General features: G+C 36.5%; 1 protein-coding gene across 1 annotated transcript; it reads right to left on the bottom strand.

Moving 5' to 3' along the window:
• Positions 1-259: 259 nt before the first annotated feature.
• On the bottom strand, positions 260-20,203 carry LOC124445121 (chromosome-associated kinesin KIF4-like). The gene is given in 32 exon segments (XM_046995829.1): positions 260-457; positions 538-654; positions 1,691-1,840; positions 2,611-2,706; positions 2,851-2,910; positions 3,428-3,508; positions 3,762-3,851; positions 4,856-4,935; positions 5,650-5,699; positions 6,214-6,314; positions 6,392-6,544; positions 7,124-7,246; positions 7,834-7,917; positions 8,111-8,221; positions 8,713-8,787; positions 9,039-9,099; positions 9,903-10,003; positions 10,641-10,838; positions 10,900-10,938; positions 11,077-11,176; positions 11,341-11,399; positions 12,000-12,077; positions 12,536-12,593; positions 13,152-13,213; positions 13,626-13,801; positions 13,947-14,069; positions 14,403-14,494; positions 15,301-15,470; positions 16,203-16,295; positions 17,560-17,855; positions 17,858-18,004; positions 20,105-20,203. Coding segments are annotated over 31 exon segments (3,408 nt in total). The 5' UTR covers positions 17,991-18,004; positions 20,105-20,203.
• Positions 20,204-20,231: the final 28 nt, after the last annotated feature.

The raw sequence follows: 20,231 nt of genomic DNA, 5'->3' as shown, positions 1-20,231 counted from the left end.
ATAACCAAAAAACACACGATAAGTACATGTGTCAAATAAACATAAATAACGTTAAAAGTAAAATCAATGACGTAATTTCCCGCCACGACTGAATAACCAACTGGGCACTGATGTTAAGTAGCTATAGACCTTTGCTATGTTGTGTATATCACATTAGTGAGTACCACTGAACAAGAAAATATGCGCCGCTACGACTGAATAACCAACTGTGTACTGATGTTAAGTAGCTATAAACCTTAGGTATGTTGTGTATATCACATTAGTGAGTACCGCTGGACAAGAAATTTTGCGTGGTCTCCTTAACCAAACACTCATTGTAACCAGGAACTTGGTAACGAAAGGAACTCGGTTTTGAAACAAAATAGAAGATTGAAGAAGAGACTTTCCTGTTATCTAACACAAACTTTATCAAGTGAAACACCTCACCTTTTTCTGAGAGAACAGCAGGCGACGATATCTAAAAAAAAATTAGTTATGGCGAAATGAGCTTTAAATGTAATTTGTTCTAAACATAAATTTCCACATTTGAACTCTAACCTTCGCTCTATTCTTGCATGAAATGCTGCATCGACATGCGTCGCTTGAGCACTGTTTCTCTGAACCTCTGCACTTACATCTCTTGGTGGAACAGTCTCCTTTGCATGAACACGAATGCTATATAAAACGTTCAATGAGCTCATTCGATCCGCGCTATGTATAACATGGCTTTCATGGTTTCAAACTTCAATACATAACAAATTGACAACAACAGGCAACATGAAATGAACGTACGGGGACAGAAGAGCAGCTGCTTCCCCTCCCCCCCAAGTTTGAAGATTGAAAGTTGGACACGTTTTCAACATTAGCCTGGCGAAAATAAGGCAGACCTTTCATTGCGAGTTGGGAAAAAATTACTGCCTCAACCAGGAAATGATAGCTCTCGTATGTCTATTTTCGTGAGCACATATACAATCTCAAATGATACTCAACGTTATATGCGATAGATTGGTTTTCATTAGATCACGTGGGTATGTGAAAATGTTGGGCATTATTCAGAATGTTTAAAAAATGTGCGCTTATTGACGTTTTGTCGAGTTTATAAAACGCAATGTGTAAACTTAAAGGTTCAAGTTTATGTTTATTTTCGCACTATTTAAAAACTTTATTCCCTTGGTATACATGCACATCAACACTCGTCACATCATCTAGTTGAACTTTTTTCTACCAACATATTCGTGTTTATAAATAAATATATATGCATATTATTTACCGACTGGGAGGTGCGTAAGGAAAAAATATTCTCGCGAGGTCTCAGGTTCGGGTGTTAAAGTTATCGGAAACTACGTCAAATCAGGCAAAGCAAATCAAACCAGTTTTTTTTTGTTTCTTCCCCGTATAATTCCTTAAACACAACTTCGGTTATTTTTAACAAAAAATTATATCAAGATGAAACGTTTCTGTCTTAGAATTAAATATCGTCTTCGAGGAAAATATAGTAAATATTGCATGCGCATATATTTGTAGAAATGCGCGCAGAGCCATGTTACAAAATAAACCAAGTTGACTTTGGTGATTGCGTTCCCATATGAAGGGGTCCCCACTGCACTCTGATGACAAACGGGAAGGCACATTGTTTTACAAATTATATATAGTAAAATGGCGGCTCCTTTACATAAAAATAAGTTAAAATAGTAGATGTAATAACAAATACCAAATTTGCTGACGATCGTTTGCCTGATTTCTTTCCAGGTTTCTTATTTTCTTTTAAAGGTGCTTCGTCATCTCCATGGGTCGCTGATGCACAACCATGATGAAAATGAATGGGATCTGACCCCATCTCAGTATCACTCACAACAATCACCTGATTTTGTAAGATTTTTAAATAATAAGATGTAGAACGAGGAGAAACTGGCACTCGTCAAATGGCTAACTTTGCATATGTAAGTAAATACTCTAGGCAACCTCGCTATCGAACAATTACTTAGAACCCAATCCCCTAGATGTCTAACAGCCGTCTCAAGGTGAGGCAAGGACGCCATCTTGAAGGGTGGCAAAAAGCGACACTCTCACTAAAAATAAGTTGAACGAAAGTTTAAAAAACGAATCCTGTCAAATATTTTGAAAACCAAACCTACATTATCACCTCTGTGACTATGTATTTACGTAAAAAAGTCGCACATATCGTCAGTTTTGCCACCCTATAAGATGGTGGTTGGCCTCACTCGTAACAATAGAATTTCCATCATTTCAGAAATCAAGTAGATTTAGTTGTAGGCCATTGCTATTCAAACAAGTCAGATTTAAAAATTCTGCCGGAAAAGTATGCCCCAGACCCCATTACAAAGACTCGTCCCATTCAGCGTTTGACATTATGCCCCTTGAAAACGTTAAATCAGACTGTGCCGCTGTGTAAGAGAAAAAAGTTTCGCTGTTTTTTATCTCATTTTCATTTCACTGCAACTGGACTTCGTAGAGCTTCGAGCACCGATCACAAAATACATCATTGGAGCTTGTATGCATGCGCATTTAAAGAAAGTCATAATTGCAAACCCGAGCTTACTGATGCAAAATGTCACTGCTATGATCGAAAAATATGTAATCAGGTTCCTTTATTTGGGTTATGAAACATACCTTGTGTTTTTTTGCAGCTGCGACGGTTCTTTCCTTTGACGTTTTAGCTGGCATCTCGATCTCCGGCGACAAAACACGAGTGAACTCTTCCAGACGCTGAACATTAAAAGTACGGTATCAATACAGAAAACAACAAAAAAACATCGTAGTGTAGCTTATGTTTTTCAACGTACTGCGATGATTTTTATAAAATATTGCTATTGACAAGCATTTTCAAACTTACGTATATGTATGTATTACCTTTTCCCTTTCCTCTTTGGCCGCTTTTTCTTCCTGCAGCTGAATCAAAAGTTTAGCCACCTCGAGAAAAAGATAGTACTACATGAAAATATATTGGTGGAATGCTACGTATATGAACACTACACGAGAAGAAAGTCACCCCCTCCCCCCTTGAGATATATTATTATATATTAAATGAATGAGTCCCACAGTACTACTTACGTAGACTTATGGGAACTTAAAATATAAAGAATGGGGGTCACTCGTACTTTAAAAAAGGACTTATTTTCTCTTGAATTCAAAAACACCGAATATCAAAATCATCATTAAATAGTGGTGTATTCTACCAAATTTGTGGTTGTTCATTCAATATTTGCTAACTCATTTTAAAATATCGCAAGTGACCCCATGGCATTTACCAAATTAGTTAATAGCTCAAATTAGTTAGTGCCGCGTTTGATTCCCTGGAATTTATTCATTTTTTATGTACTTGGTATTCATACACATAGTCAAAAATATCATTTGTGACGATGTGATTGATGTGACACCACAAGAAAACATCACGAGCCTTAGATTCGATACTGCATTTCGACATCACCTGTTCTTGAGAACGCAAAACTTCCTCCTCTTTAACAGCACGAAGAAGTGACATCTGTTGTTCATGTTCACTCTTCAGCCTCTACGAAATATTATTACACAGTTACAGAAATAAAGGCCGCGTACTGCATGGCATACCCAAGGATGGAAACTTGTCTGTTTCGTGCATAGTGGATTCGAATGCGACCGAATTACCAAAACCGCGACTGATACAGATTTTATTATCTTTAAGAGATATCTGTAATCCATAGTTTCATGTGCCAGTATGTAGAATTCAGCGAATGTATAAATGTGCTGAGAGCGTATATTAATTTTTCAATCATAACTTGCAATACCTCAACTTCCGATCCAGCCTCAAACGACATTCTACTGCAATCTTCGTTTTCTTTTACCAACTTTCCCTGAGCTACCTTTGACTCGATGACCTATAAACACATCTCATTCAATAAGAATACGCATAAGCTATTCTAAAGAGTGGCAAAATTTATTGGAAACTTTCCTTCGACGAAATATTCTACATTATAATGAATGAGATCAATCGAAATAGCTACACTAAAAGCTGCATGAAAAAAAATCTGCGAAACTTCGCTTTCGTTCGCGTAAACTTATGCAACGACGGGATGATATCATTATTTTGTATCTTGAAATGCGGAAAGGCAAACAAAATTGAAAACGTCTGGGTTGATTTCATTATGGCATTCACTGACATGATTTAGATCTTAATCCCCTAGATGTCTAACTCAGGGATGGAAAAAGTATCGGAACTTGGGAACATAGTTCCCAGAAATCTTATAGAGTTGAGAGCTTGGCAGGAACCATTACAACACTTTTAAATCGGTTTATTAATCGTCATAAGTAATAGTTAATAATTAATAACTTTTAAACATAATTCATATTTTTGTTATTTTGGTGATTTCAAAAATCAAATTTCGAAGAAAATTTTTAGCATTTGGCTGGGGTTCCCAGAAAGAAAAAAACTTTTTCCACCCCTGCTCTAGCTACCGTGTAAATGTGAGGCATGGAAGAGGCAATCTTTAAAGGTCGCCAAAAGCAAAATGCTTGATCAAAAATAAGTTAAAGAAAGTTTGAAAAACAATCCTGTGAAATATTTTAAAAAAACAAACTTAGACTATCAACTCTGCAACTGTGTATGAACGCAGGAGGAGTTTTTAGTCGTGCATTAAAATTTTCAGTTTGCCACTTTTCAAAATGGCGGCTTGCCTCACTCGTATTTATAGAATTTTGGCAGAGTCAGGTATCTATAGTAGATTGGTTTTAGAACATTGATTCACTGTTGCTCCATTCGCAAATTCTACATTTATTGACGACACAGCGCACGCACATCATTGATATTTTATGAAATAAAACATTTTTGAAATCGAGGCACTTCAACCAATTAAAATACATAAAAGTGAAAGTGTTCACGTACCCAATTAAACAAAGACCTGAGGCCTGCTTTGGCTTCAGCCATCGTATGGATGTTATTCCATCGATATTTCGTTCTGTCACCTTTGTAGAGATAAATTCAAAATATGTAAAATGAAGCCTTCCTTATAAAACTCACATACAAGTCCACTAACAATAATGGCGAGAGAAGGAAAGCAACTTGATGAAAAAAGATGATAATTTTTGATTATATAAGCGATTTAGAAAATTAAATTTAGACGTGAACATAGCGTCGCGTTTCCTTTGGTAGATGAATGTTTATTAAATTAAAAAAGCCCAACTTGAGATCAGCATGAGTAGCCGTTTATCAACTATATTTACTATATGGTAAGTATATTTTTAAGAACCAATTTACAATTTGATTGGTTGGTTATGAAGCTGCATTTACACCGATGGCAAAAGAGCAGCCCACTATATACGTACTTATTATGATGTTTGGTTGCATTGATAAAAATTTAACTGTTTGTGGTCTGTTTTCTCGAAAAACCTAGCCATGTAAGAAAGAACTTGTTTACTGCGACTGTGTGATTATGCTATGTTTGATATCAAATCTCTTCCATGCAGTAATGACTTCACTCGTTAGTTCTTAAGTCATAAATAGTGGGTCGATTCGAGGTTAAGTCGGAAATATAGCACACACTGTGCAACAGAAAACACACGTTTAATCAATCCATTCAGTTGGAACAGTTACAGGCACGCTATGAAGGGCAATGTGACGCAGAATAGTCGGGCGATAAATTAAAGCAGAGGGAGTAATGTATTCTCATACTTAGCTACCTTGCTCGGCGTCAATAATCTTCTGTTGTAATTCCGTTATCTGTGAACTCCTAAAATGTGCAGAATGTTATCATGTTAAATAAGATATTGCCGATAAATGGCTAAAGCTGTGCATCGGAGTACCGGAGGCCGGAGTTAGGCTGGAGCTCCGGCTATTTTTGCCTGCCGGAGAGAGAGCCGGAGTTGGCCCATCTCCAGCAAAACTCCGGCAGCAGTTGTTTGTCAAACTTTGGTAAACAAGTCTGATTAAAACATTTTTGTCTCTACGAACAATAACTATCAGCTAAAATTGAAAAACTTGCATGAATATAAAACATTTCATGCATGACACAACATGACGCTAGATTACGTTCGCACATTCTAATTTATGATTCAAAGTAGGAGTACGGAAATTTAACTTTACATACAAAAATTTTACTAATATACCTTAAACTGTTGAACAGTGAATTTTAAAATTAACCAGCCACAATCAGTGATTCGAGTTTTAAAATAGCCGGAAGCGAAAACCGGAGTTTGCACAGCCCTATATTGCCGATAAATTCAAAACACCAAGCGGACTCTCACCTCACTTCCAAATCAATTTCCAAAGCCTGTATTTGCTTTCGGATTTCGCATATTTCATCGCTTTCCTGTGACGCGTGTTCGCCTTGTCCAAGAGAAACCCTCTAATTTGCAGCAGAAAACAATTTTTTACCTGTTAATTTGAGGATATTTGGCAGCACGTCAAACCATTACTTCATACCTTGCAAGACGGTTCGTCAATTTTTTCCTGTAATTTCGACTTCAGGAGGGAAACTTCTTGAGATAAAGTCTTTCGATCTTCTATGACATCTTTCAATGCAGAGCGAGCTTCACCTGCGCTGACCATGACTTCAATCTCATGTGATAACCAAAACTACATATAATTTAGAAGAAAAATATCATTTTAATCATAATCTTATTGCAATCATATAGCCCTTTTAAATATAAATGAACAGATATAAAATCGTTCTTGGTTTGACTGTTTCAACTAAAAACGAAATTTTCATTACTGTAACATGTCATGGCTGCTCTAACTTTGATAATATTTCGGTGGCTACTTTGTAGGTGTCTCCGTGCCAGATCAGACATCTTTTTGTTAAATTCTGCTACTCTCACACCCTGATTGGGAATCTTTTTGGACAGGTACTCCATTAAACACAAGTCACAATTGCTATTGTTTAAATGCTTTGGTAGCAATTTTATATTTTGAAAGGAAATTGGAACCGCTCCTGCACGCCCTAAAGCAAAGGCTAGCAGCCACCGAAATCCAATCGCCTCTACAAAGAAAACACTGAAAGCAAATCCAAACTAGAAAGCAACCCCCAAAATCATGCTGGATCCATCCCTTCTGTTTGACCAAAAGACTAATGTATGCTTCAAACTTTACATTGACAGAACGTCAAATGCATTTCTTTATTGTAAACTTTCTTGAATAAAGATTAGTTGTCCATACTTTAATCTTCTCCATAACATTTTCTGATTGTTTGTTCTGATAATGCAAGGACTGATTCCGCTTTTCCAAGCTTTCTTTTTGTTTTGAAAGGGCTTCTTTTAATCTTTTATTTGCTGCAGCAGCCTGTAAGAAATATCAAAGTTGTTGATTTGATAAGAAATCAAAAAATCGTAGTTAGCTTATGTACTGTTATAAGATCGATAAGTCACCACACATTGTGAAGTAACGTTGTAACGTAGTGCTAACAAAAGATATGGAAAACAGGGATGGAATTGGTGGGCGCAGGGGGATTAATTGAAAAGGGTATGATTCCTATGTACTGTAAGAGAATCGATAAGTCACCACACATTGTGAAGTAACGTTGCAACGTAGTGCTAACAAAAGATATGGAAAACAAGGATGGAATTAGTGGGCGCGGGGAGATTAATTGAAAAGGGTATGATTCCCTTAGAGCCTTGGATAAAGTGGGTGAAGGGAAGCGCCCCAGCCTAAAAAATAATCCTGGATCCATTCCTGATCGATGTTTGCTGGTCACTTGCAAGTAACGCAGTTACCTCGAAATTCAATAAACAAGAGAGAAAGTAATGATGCTTATGCTACAATTAATCGATTTCTCATTTGTTCATGATGATTTGACATTATGAAAGATCTATTTACCGAAGGACGATAAAGACATTTGAATGAAAAGAATTTGGGGACAACTATCAAACCTCTTCTGTTTTGCGCCGCAGCACGGCTTGTTGCTTCAAATGCACAGATTCCAGCTTCTTAAACTCAAACTGACGTTTCCTCCCCTATGAATGGACAGCAAACATTGTGTTGAACAAACCATAACAATCAGTATCTTATGAAATATGATGTCCTCTAATATTCAGTCCTCTGGCTATCAAGGCGTGAATCAGTGGTGGAAACATGACGTAATTCCTCTAAAGAATATTGGTAAGGTGGCGGAACTCTTTTCTGGCACATGGCATGTATGGTACAGACCTGTTGTTTAAGTTGATTGATTTCCTTTTCTTTTTTTAATTTCCACACGCGAAATTTGTCTGCCTCCTCCTTCATCTGTTTCATCAATTTCACTTTCATTTTTTTCATTCCCTAAGTGAGAAAATCAAACAAACTCAGCGGTATGTTCTCTTGTCGCATGATACAGCAAGAGATTATTTAACAGCAAAATCGGATCAATAAACCATTAAAAAACACTCAACTCTGCAACAACTGTACACGAATTTTTAATGACTGGAAAAAATATTTTTGTAAGAAAAACGAACTCCAAAACTGAACATCATCTTGTAAAATCAAGTTATATTAGCAAGAGACAAGATTTGAAAGCAGATCGTTTAATAATGAATTTAAAATAAAGTCGAAATGTTGCTTTCAAATATTGTCTCTTGCTAATGATGATGTTTTATGGAGTACGTATTATCTTATGTCTTTCTTCAAATTGTCGCTTGGAAAAGGTTTTTGGAATAATATCGAAAGAATGTTTACCATCCAACATTCAGCAGATTAGTCATTACCTACCTAACAATCAAAAACACAAGATAAAGAAATAGTTGTTGTAGTAGAAAAAATACACTTATTTCTACCTTGATTTCCGCGTCAAGTTTATTGATTGTTTGATCACTGTGTTGTTTTGCTTTTAGCGTTTGTAGATATTCAACCTATTATCAAAAAATCCCAAACATATCATGTGGAAAATGAAAAATCTTATGCAACATACGTACTAGTTATACACATAGTTACGTAATTATCGCAAATGTATTTTGGCTACAATCAATTGACGCCTGTTAATCTTAGTCTATACATAACTAGCAGTTTTTGAACGACAGGTACGCATAGATAAAAAATATATATATACGCTAGTGTCCTTCTTGGTTTAACTGTACAATAGATCTCATAACAATGATATGACCTGTTTTTTCTTGTAGTGCGATATTTCCTTTTCCAACACATGAAGTCTTTCTTTGTCTTTCCTAAAAAAAGTAGCCATGAACCTAACCCCTTAAAGCAAATATAATTACGCTGTCACAGAATAATGACTATACAGAAGGGTCACTCGTGTCGAAGCCTTTGATGTTCGTGTCCTCACGCATGTTGTGCTGCGTATATCGGACGCCATTATTTCAACCAATTGATAAGGGTTTTGTACTTGTTTCCAACCTTGAGAATGATCCGAAGTCGTTTCTTAAGTCGAAATATTCTCGAACTCATCATTTAGAAATGACGTCATGTAACTTTAATGGTTGAAAACAAGTGACGAACCCTCGTCAACTGACAGGAATAATGGCCGACGTGAGAACGCGTTGCACACCCGAGTGACCCTTCTGTATAATCAGTATTCTGTGACACTGCAATAGGTGTAAATCAATCAATCGTGAAAAAATCATTATTGCGGTAGTTAAGGCAACACAAGGGACGGGTTAAACAATGCTATTGAGGAATGGATCCAGAATGATTTTGTTGAGAAGGGGTGTCCTCTAGTTTGGATAACATTTTGGTGGATACAATGCTGATTTAGTCATGCGATGTTAGTTATTTTTGGAAGTGTGCTCTACTGAACACAAATCCAAATTATAACTTAATTGTTCTGTGTATCAATATTTTATAGGAAAATTGGCACCACTTCTACACCCCCTCTAGCTAAAGCTAGGAGGGGTGTGCACACGCACCTCTAAGAGGGGTGCACACCCCTTCTGCACCCTCAGTATTTTTACTCCTGGCCCCGTTGGCGATATCCATGATTACAGATTATTTTGATCGTTTAAAAATCACTTACTTTAGTGAGGAACTGTTCTTTTGTTTATTCAAAGCTGAATTCAAAGCAACCTTTTCTTTTTCGAGATTCTCAATTGTTTGCTCAAGCTCTTTCACGGTCATCTGTAACATTTCAAAAAGGACGGCATTATCTCGGGCATGCAAAAGCAAAATTTTGTAAAAAAAGATGAAATGCATTCGTTTTATGTCAGCGTTCCGTTGGTTTGCTGATAAAAATTCCACTCCTCGACATTGCACTAAGCTGTTTCAACTTTCAAAACATCAATGTCAATACGTAATATGTTCTTGCATGCTTTAAGCAACGATCGGACCGGCGGAATGTACGTATTTGCTAAATAAGTTCTCGTTAAGATTGTATTGTACGAGTAGCTACATATGTAAACAACAGGTTTAGAACAACCGTGTTTGGTAGTAGTGTACGCACATGTGCACACTTTCTCTCAAACACCTTAGCAACTGTCTATATTTTCGTTTTATGGAATATTTTCTCTTATTCTTATTGGTTGAAAGCGGACGGATAATGCCTCTTGTAAATATCAAAGAAAAATACAGTATTTGCATTTTCCTGCGCATTTTTTTCATTCAAAAGAAAATGGAAAAGTTCCGTTATTCCCCATGTTTTCCAATGCAGTGAGGTACTGAGATTGCCAAGTGGCATCAAAAGTTCCAACCTAATTGACCGCAATATTCCAATATGGTTGCATTTAAATGTTTACTCCAGTAGATAATGATACATCACCTCATGTTGTTTTCTCATTGAGGAAATGCGTTCATTATCGACTAATTTGCTAGCAATCTCCTCCTTCATAGCCAATGCTTTGGTCAGCTCTTGCAGCTGGTTACATAATTCTGCTTTCCGCAAAGCATGCTGGGCAGCAAACGAGCTATTTGCAATTTCTGGATGCTCGCCGTCGCCTGCATCTAATGATTTTCTTTCCTAAATCACGATAAGATGTATTTATTACGAGAATGGGATGTTGATTTGAGGAAATATTTACCTCCACCGAGCCCGATGGTGCTATATCACCTTCTTCCTCCTGTAAAATGATTTCGAAAAAGGACAAAAATTGCTAGTCGTTATTAGTCAGCAAAAAAATGATCCAAAATACAGAAACCCCCCACCATTAACATGAAAATTTTATTGAGCATTCACCGGCGGCACAAGACAAACAAACCTCCATTTTCCCCATTTTTAATTCGAGGCACTTTACAAGATCGTTATTTTCCTCGTCCTTGTCTTCATCAATATTAAACGAAACATCGATTCCTTGAGACCTGTCCGGTAAAAAGAATCGTGAAAGAAAACGAATAATTAACAATTTATAGATACTTTAGAAATGGTAAATGTTTTTGAAATAGTTTTGAACATTTTGCACAATCGAGTCCAGTTCAAAAATTTAAACATAAAGAAAACGAACGTGAACTAGCGAGACACATACTTTATTATCTCCTTAACTTCGATTGCTCTTTGCTTTAACCTGTCTTTTGACATCTCAACCTAGAAAAAATCAATTACAGAAACCGTTTTTCCTGTTGTCTTCGTAAATTCTGTGAATCTGATCGGTCGGTTGCGTTATCGCTTATCGTTCCCGCTAATGTTAGTAACTAATTTATCAACTAATTAACCAATTTCAACACGGAAAAGAAAAGATTTTTGGTTAATAAGAGTATTTTTTGTGAAAAGATAATCTTTATAGTTCCAAGAGAACAATCGTGGTCTAGACTTAACATTGTACAGTGGTCTGTTAAAAATTTTCTTCAACACATTTTAAGTGGCACTGTTGCCATACAAAAGCATTCAGACAACCTTGTCGCTCAATACTCTGTTGTATTAACAAACTTAGCAACTCAAAATATTTGTATAAGGGCTTTTAGAAGCTGCGCAAGCTCTTTGATTACTACTTATGCCCACTTTTTTAAATAACTTAAGGGTATGTACATTTGTCGTCCTTCTACACAGACAGAGGCAATGAAAAATTATAATAAAGTAAATGGTTTGATCCTTCTCAGGACTATACCAACCTGGACGATCTACATTTACAAACATGAAAAATCATAACTAAAAAAATTTTTCTTTTCTAATGATAACACAACGTACCAACATTATCTTTTCATAGAGCGACGTTGTTTGATCGAATGCATTGTGCAGCTCTGATGTCAGGCGTTCATTCTCTGTCTGAATAATGAAGATGATAAATATGAAATAGACCTGTTCGGAAAATTGACCGTTATTTTTGAGAAATTTATTTCGCAAGAAATGAATACAGTATGTTTGCCTTAAGTAAACGGATTCGTTTTAAAACTGTTTAAGGTCGTAAAGTGAAGGTTTGAGCCCGGGAGTATCGTTAAATATTTGTCGGGTGTTGATTGTCCAGGATACTACAGTACTATAAAGGACATTTGGGGTTGTGTTGACTGATGGTCGATTTTTCGGTAGTCATCATCGGAGTCCCTTACGGAAATTAATAACTAGACAACCAAAACGTCAGTCAACAATAACACCACCAGTTCTCAAAACTGCACTATCCTGTACGATTAATGGCAAAAAAACAAGTTTAATAGTACAGAGAAAGATGAAACATCACACTTAACATCGAACAAAGTCAATTTTTGTGATTGGACATAACTTTTTACCTCCAATTGTTTATTCCTGGATAGTAATTCCTCCATCTCAGAATGTGCCAATTTTTTGCTATCGACATAAAGTAAAAGTCATGGAAATAGCTGTAACAGGAAATGCTAATAAATCTCTTCCAGTGTTATTGGCAAATGATCGACTTGTCCATAAGACAAAATCATGCAGTAACAGCATATAATTCAATGAAAGTCATACGTAGCAAATTCAGTTCAAATCAGTATTCAGTTCAGTATCATCCATCATAATCCAAAGATTTTACAGTAGTGCTTTTATAAAATAACAATTCATTGATGGATATGAATTTCATAACAATAGTTTTCTCACGGGCTCTCTTGAGATATTTCCATGTCATTCGCAAAGAGCAGTTCAATTCAGTTTTGAAATGAAATATACAAATCACAGGCCATTGGAAGAACAGCTCATGCTTTAAAAAACGATATTAAAAACTCCACTCGAGCTCATGATAGCATGGTCAGCTTTGATCTACCTACGCACACCTTACTCCTCCTGTGTATCTACATTTACACATGCACACCTTACTCTTCCTGTGTATCTACATTTACCCATGCATACCTTACTCCATCCGTGTATTATACATTTACCCGTTTTTACCTAACTCCGTCCGTTTGTTGAATGAATTGGCCTTCAAGTAGCTGCAACTGCAACATTTGAACCTATGCAATTCAAACAAATTCGCTTTTATAAGTACAAAGTTTAGGATGCACGAGAGCAATCATGATCTTCATGACTGTGCTGGATGTCTACTTATACACAAAGAATAAAGTAATAAATGTTTTGGGGCATTGAGCGCATTGTGTGCGGCACGGTTAAAACCCTATAGTAAAAACAATACAGCCAAAGATTTCCATTGGCCATCGTTGTGAAAGACGGCTTTCCATCAACTTTACAAGAACAATTTGTGAGTGTCGACAAGCGATAAAAATGTCCTGAAGCGACAAACGACTGTATCTCGCACTTCCCTCCAAACACTCTCTCTGATCACCAAATGGATATCAGATTTAAGAAGCTGCATTATGTTTTCGTTGATTTACTAGCTATGCCGAGCTACAGTATAACAAAATACACCTGTTGCCTCAATTTTGATATTTCGGCGGCATTAGGATCACGATTGACCACAGGTTTATTCTTGATCTTTCGCGCTCTGTCAGCATATTTTAGCGTGTTGTGAGTCTCTTCCAAATTACTATCAGCAGGACTGACGCAAGCAACCATCACGGTGTTGCTATTTCCGCCAAGGGAATCTTTATGAAAATGAGAAAACTCGAGTGTAAGTCGGACGGGAAATGGGGCCGTTTGTATGTGTACTGTAATTCATATAAACTTAGCGTTAAACTAAACCGGTCACTTCAAAAGCATGATCAATCATTGCATGTGCATGATTTATACCTTGGAGAAGACGAGTAAGCTTCGAGTCACGGTAAGGAACGTGAGCATGCGCTTTCCTCTGTTCATCGCCTAAAGCACTGATCACGTTTCCAAGGGCAAGAAGACCTTTATTTATGTTCACACCTACATGCGAAAATTTAAAAAATTTATTGGAGTTAAAAAGTACAACAATTCGGTGGTGCGTTTTCCAGGTTTCCAGATAGCCTGTTCGCACCATCAGCAAGCACTCACATTCTTTAAGTCTTTCACCCGCTGCTTGAGTTTTCATCACCGATTATTCCACCCTTAACAAGTACTCGCCCTTTTTTTATATCTTTGACTGGTTCACACAATTTTTTATCCCCAATGTTCCCAACCTCAGCAAGTATACGTACTTACCCTCTTTAAATCTTTCACGAGTTCACAGAGTTTATTATCCCCAATGTTCCCACCCACCTTTATCAAATACGTACTTACCCTCTTTAAATCTTTCACCAGTTGCCTGAGTTTTTTTCGCTTTTTCAGATCCAGCCAAATCAACCAGATGGAATTTCGCCTTTTTCACATCACTAAAATGAAATAACCCTGCCAAACTTAACTTTAAGTTGACTCCATGCGACACAATCAATCCTATTGCTCTAATCCAGTTCATCATCGGATAGAAACATCGTTGCGTATCTTTAAAATTTATATTTTGTCAGTTTTGATAGGATATAGATTTGCCTTTAAATTCTAACATAATCGAGATCTTGTGATTGAAACTTGAGGGATGTATTATTATCTTAACGGGGCAGAAAGAAACGTACGCCAGGACTTGACAAAGGATGTGCTCGAGGAATTAGAAGGGCAAAATGCCCCATTTACGTAACCCCCCTCTCAGTGGACAAGTACAATTTTCGACTAAACATTCTCGACACCTATACCAATAAAGTAAATCCTAGGATTTACTTAATTTAGGATTAATTTTACTTTAGAAATAATTTAGGATTAATTTGGATCTTAATTTTTTTTAATTTAGGATTTATATCATGTATAATCTCTGATGATGGCTTTGGTATACCAATAAAGAGTACGTGTTTTCTGAACGGAGTATGTTGCTATTGCGTATTTTCATTAAAGTAATACCACGTGGTTTATTACGGAACGATTGCAAATTTTCTATCTTTTTTTCTAAGTCGAAAAATACCAAAACATCACACACCACACATTTTCTTTGAACTATGACCGACCATCTATGCTCCGTTACATAAAAAATAGTAACAAGATTACAAATATATTAATGAAAAGAATTTGCCCTTGTTGAAAAACCGTTGGTAGACTGCAGTTGAAGACTACTTTCTGGCATTAAATATCACGATATTTTAGGACTAAATACCTTGTGCTTGACTTCTCACGTTGTTCCATCACTATTGTGAAAATAGCATGGGAACGCGAGGATCGTGTATTCATTGCTGTAGCACCAGTCGCCCTTGAAGCCGAACCTTGCTCGAGACATGTCGCCATTTCTTTAATGGATGAGACTTTGATCTCTTTCAAACCATTGATCTATATATGCATCAAAAATAAGTTGAATTGTCAACACTCATTTGGCAGGAGAGGTGCAGATTTTCCAAGGGGGAAGTTTTCTCTTTACTTAGTCTTAATGTACAATTTCTACTTAATTGAATAATACACCCCCAAAAATCCCCCGACCCACTTATTACTTCTAGCGTAATTTCACCCGAACTAGTTTTAAATAGTTACAGACAGTGCTCTCACAATCAAATTTCCTAGTTCCTTAGAAAATGCTTAATCTCTAGAAAAGCTCTATCTGTGATGGAAATAAAGCGGCAGAAGGCAGTATGATCAACTGTAACCATGTAACATTTTCCCTGCCATTTTAAATTTAAGTGGCTGTGTGCATAACTGATTGGAACTTGTAACAGGAGGTGAAATATTCAATTAATCTTCGAAAGAAAAAAATTAAGGTTGCCTCGCTTAAGTTCTTCATAAATAAGGAACGTCGAACGTGCTATCACGCGACCGAGTATCGGAATTCTTTAACAGTGATAAAGAAATTACAAAAGTTTTTATTTTTAAACGCAATAAATTTTTTATTTATTCCTTATTGACGATATTTACTAAGTAGTATTTGTACTTATGGTAGACTTGTTCTACATACTTGTTCTAACAATGTAGATAATATACTTTGTTTAGCTGATTCGACTCCTCTTAAAAATCATTTATAAGAAAGTTTCCTATTGAGTATATTATTATTTGACTATATGCAAAAGATACCTTTATCTCGCCAGAAGTGCTTTCACGAATTGCCAAGCCCTTTTCGTCTGGTTGTCCAGGATTGAGTAAATCGTTGATATCTTCGTTGTGAATCTACGAGTCAAATTTTGTCAACTTATTAATCCCAATTATACTCAACGAAAGTTACATGACTCAGTCTCGAGCTATTTCATATTACAATGGTAAAAACACAAAGCAGATGTTCAAGACACGTACGGGGATCTACGGGCGAGTGAAAAACGATCGAAGAAACTCAAGAATCGCCATTGTCATACTCCCGAAAAACTAGTATCAAATTTAAACTTTCTCAAGAGCTTCTACGAGTAGCCATGTAAGAATACTTGTATAACATAAAATATGTACCGCTCAAAGTAATAATGAAAATGCAAGTACACTAATGGATCGTGTAGAGGAATATAGTTTTATGTCAATGACTTAATTGTTGGGTTGCAACAATGATTTAGAACCCAGTCCTCTAGATATCTAACTACCAAGTCAAGGTGAGGCAAGGACGCCATCTTGAAAGGTGGCAAAAAGCAAAACTCAAATTGAAAAATAAGTTAAAACAAAGTTTAAAAAACCCATCTTATAAAATATTTTAAGAATCAAATCTAGACTATCAACATTGCGACTCTATATCAACTCAATAAAAGCAAATATTAGTCGTAAATATCGTCAGTTTTGCCACTTTTCAGAGTCAGAGATCTAGTAGATTGGGTTCTAGGTCATTGGGTTGCAAGCTACATCATAGTTGCCAGGTTGGATGATTTTAACAAAGGATTTTCCTTATTTACAATGCAAATTTCATCCAACATGGCGAGCATTCCATTGTTCTCTTACTCCCAGGGGGATGGTTGCAACCAACCAATAAGCGGATGGGCACATTAGGGGGCGTTAGGTGTGTGGCATCCCCCATCTTTTAAGAAATTTGTATTATAAGTCAGTGTAGCGAAACTGATAGAGGAAGAAAAAAGTCGTTTTGTACGGACGGGGGAAGGTGTTAGGTGTGTGGCACCCCCTAACTTTTGAGAAAAATGTAATTACAAGTCAATGCAGTGAAACTTATAGAGGAAGAAAAAATGTCGTTTCGGACGGGACGGGGGGAAGGTGTTAAGTGTGTGGCACCCCCTAACTTTTGAGAAATATGTAATTACAAGTCAATGCAGTGAAACTTATAGAGGAAGAAAAAAGTCGGATCGACACTACACCAGTAGATACCAAAACGTAGAACACCAGTAATGTGTCACTTTGTTTGGTGACTGTCGAGTAGCACCCTGAAAATCTATTTTGCACAAAATCACGATCATTACCTTCAACCGTGTGGAAATGGTTATCAACATATCTTAAAGCAACTGACCTCTAAAAAAGAAACCTTGACCAGAAAGTCCGATTTTTCTTTCAGATTTTCGATTCTCGTGAAAATCTCCTGGATCACTCGAGGAATGACCGCGTTGCTCATTTCGTCGTCCGCGTTTGACGTGTTTATGGTCGCGCAAGTTCCCATGGAGTACGTTTTCCCAGAGCCAGTCTGACCGTAGGCAAGAACTGTCACATTATATCCATTGAAATACGTATCCATCAACGGCATAACAACTTGCTCGTAAAGCTCCTGTTGTCGAGAGGTTAAACCGAATACATAATCGAACGTAAATGTTTGTCGCTGCCGATGACTACTTGCGGCTCATTCGGGACAACTTCGATGCATTCTCGGCAACCTTCGCTTACTTCCTTTGAGATTAAAGGGCGAATTCTCAACGCAACCTTGACCGGTATAACCTTACCTGACATCTTTCAGCGAGAAACTGCGAAAAATATGAAACATAACTATTGTGGAAACAGCGTTGAGCTTATGGAGTGCCCGAATCATAAGGAAATAGTGGGCTGCACTGCAATTGTATTAATAATAAATAGAGGAGGGTAAACGCCAAAAATGGTTTGTGACGATTTTATTAGAAAAAAATCGAGTTAAAATTACAGCATGTCTATGTCCCACGAGAGTGTAATTCTAAAAGATAAACACCACAGAAAGAGAAAGTTCCATTCTCCCTAGTGTAAATAAGGGATGGATTTATCTAGAGGAGGGGTGCAGTGGGTGAGCACCCAAGGCCTTGCCTGGACGAAATATCAATATACTGACCTATTGATCTGAAGCAATGTTAAACTACACAATTCTGTGGGTCTCAAGTCAAACCCACAAAAACTCTCACATGTGACTGACATAATAGCACCCACAAAGAAGCCACTGGAATCAAATCCAAACTGGACTAACGAGACAAAGTCTTGTAAAAACCCAGAGCACCTCACTAACAAAATCATCCCGGATCGATCCCTGGTTAAATTGTCATAAGTGCTAAATTTTATTGATTCCACCCAGACCCTATAAATCATAAAGCCAATTGCAATTGCCCTTTTTTCATATGATTATTTGGGCAGACCTGAATTCTTGAGTATTGTTGCTAAATAGCAAGTGAAACTGGTTACAGTAACACCACTTTTGAATGTCAATTTTGAAATTAGATATTTTTAAATTCTGAGACAAGGCAGTTACCATAAGTCTAGTAGATGCTGCATTGATTATCAGGGGTTCGTTCATTTAGAATTTACAACAGTATATCTGGGGGGGAGGTACTTTCTTTTTGTGTGGTGTTTAGTTTTGATAAAGGGCAAATCTTTGAAATTGAGCCTAAAATTTTTAGATGTAGCATTTCATGTATTTTTCACTACTTCGCCACATCAAAGTTTACACAGTGGAATGCAATGGACTCACTGAGCAAACGTCCATTTTTGGGAGTAACACACACGTGACATAGCACATTTGCCATCATATTTCTGAGAAGGGCAGTGAAAAACTATAACAGCATACGTAGTATGTTTTAGTATGTTTTACAGAGGGATAAAAAGTGAATTAAGCACAATCGAGTCTCTGAAATACATGCAATTGGTAACATGTGATCAACACCTTGAGGAAACATTAACAAATGAACACATTTATGGAAAAAATGTGTGATCCGATATCAGGATTATACATATTGCGGTCAAACACTCACTGATATAATAAAATATTATATCAGTGACCATTTGATGCATTATGAACACATTTATGTTGTAATGTTAATAACTAATGGCTTTATTGAAAGTTGAACTATGGTCTTTCAGATTTATGGGACATAGTAGCTTATCCACTTTTAATAAAGCAAACAAACAAAAAATGACTTGTGGATTGTTGTTTTTAACATAATACATACACAATGTTTTCGTATGGCAGTCAAAGCCTTCTACCTCACCAAAATTAACTAACTGTAAAAAAAAGTAGTCAAAACCACCAATAGATGACTTTAGCTTGTTCTTGTGATGGCCATTAGCTCAAAAAGAAGTTTTCATCTTGCAAACAGGGGCAAACCAAGATGAAATTCGGTTGTCTGTTTCGTTTTCTGGTAACTTCAAAAGGTGACATGCAAATGTTCTTGAACTTGTACATGCAAAGGGCATGCAATACATTTGTCCCTTTATACATGAAACTTAGTAGCACAAAAAGCCATGATTAAAACAGTTTAAATTAAAAAATAATTAGTGACAATTCCTGAATTCAACGTCACACATTAATAAAAATAATAACCTTTTATATACTACTCTTGTATCTTTGACCCATATGTGGATAAACTCGATTATCACATTGCTGAAATAGTCTTATATTGTAATAGCACATTGAAATATGTAGTAAAAGCAAGCTATTCGCGAAAAATGTATATTTTGTAGCACGTTTAGTAATTGTATACAAACGAACGCTTGGCATTTAATATATAACTCAAAAACTATGAACTACATGAACAACAATCAGTCGAAGATTTCGAACAAAAGACAGCACACAATTTATTGTTTTTTCTATAGCTAAGTTTACTTACCGCAAAATGACAGTATTGTACGACGGATATGGGTCTCCGTTGCATTAAATTTGAGCAAAACAACACTTGAAAGGCACTCAGCCTGACAAACTAGCCGAACGTTGGTGTATATAATTTCAAATTGACC

This window comes from Xenia sp. Carnegie-2017, unplaced genomic scaffold (assembly GCF_021976095.1).
Source record: "Xenia sp. Carnegie-2017 unplaced genomic scaffold, XeniaSp_v1 HiC_scaffold_22, whole genome shotgun sequence".
NCBI classification, from domain to species: domain Eukaryota; kingdom Metazoa; phylum Cnidaria; class Anthozoa; order Malacalcyonacea; family Xeniidae; genus Xenia; species Xenia sp. Carnegie-2017.
The sequence above is the reverse complement of the archived record's forward strand: the minus strand, read 5'-3'. Positions and strand labels throughout refer to the sequence as shown.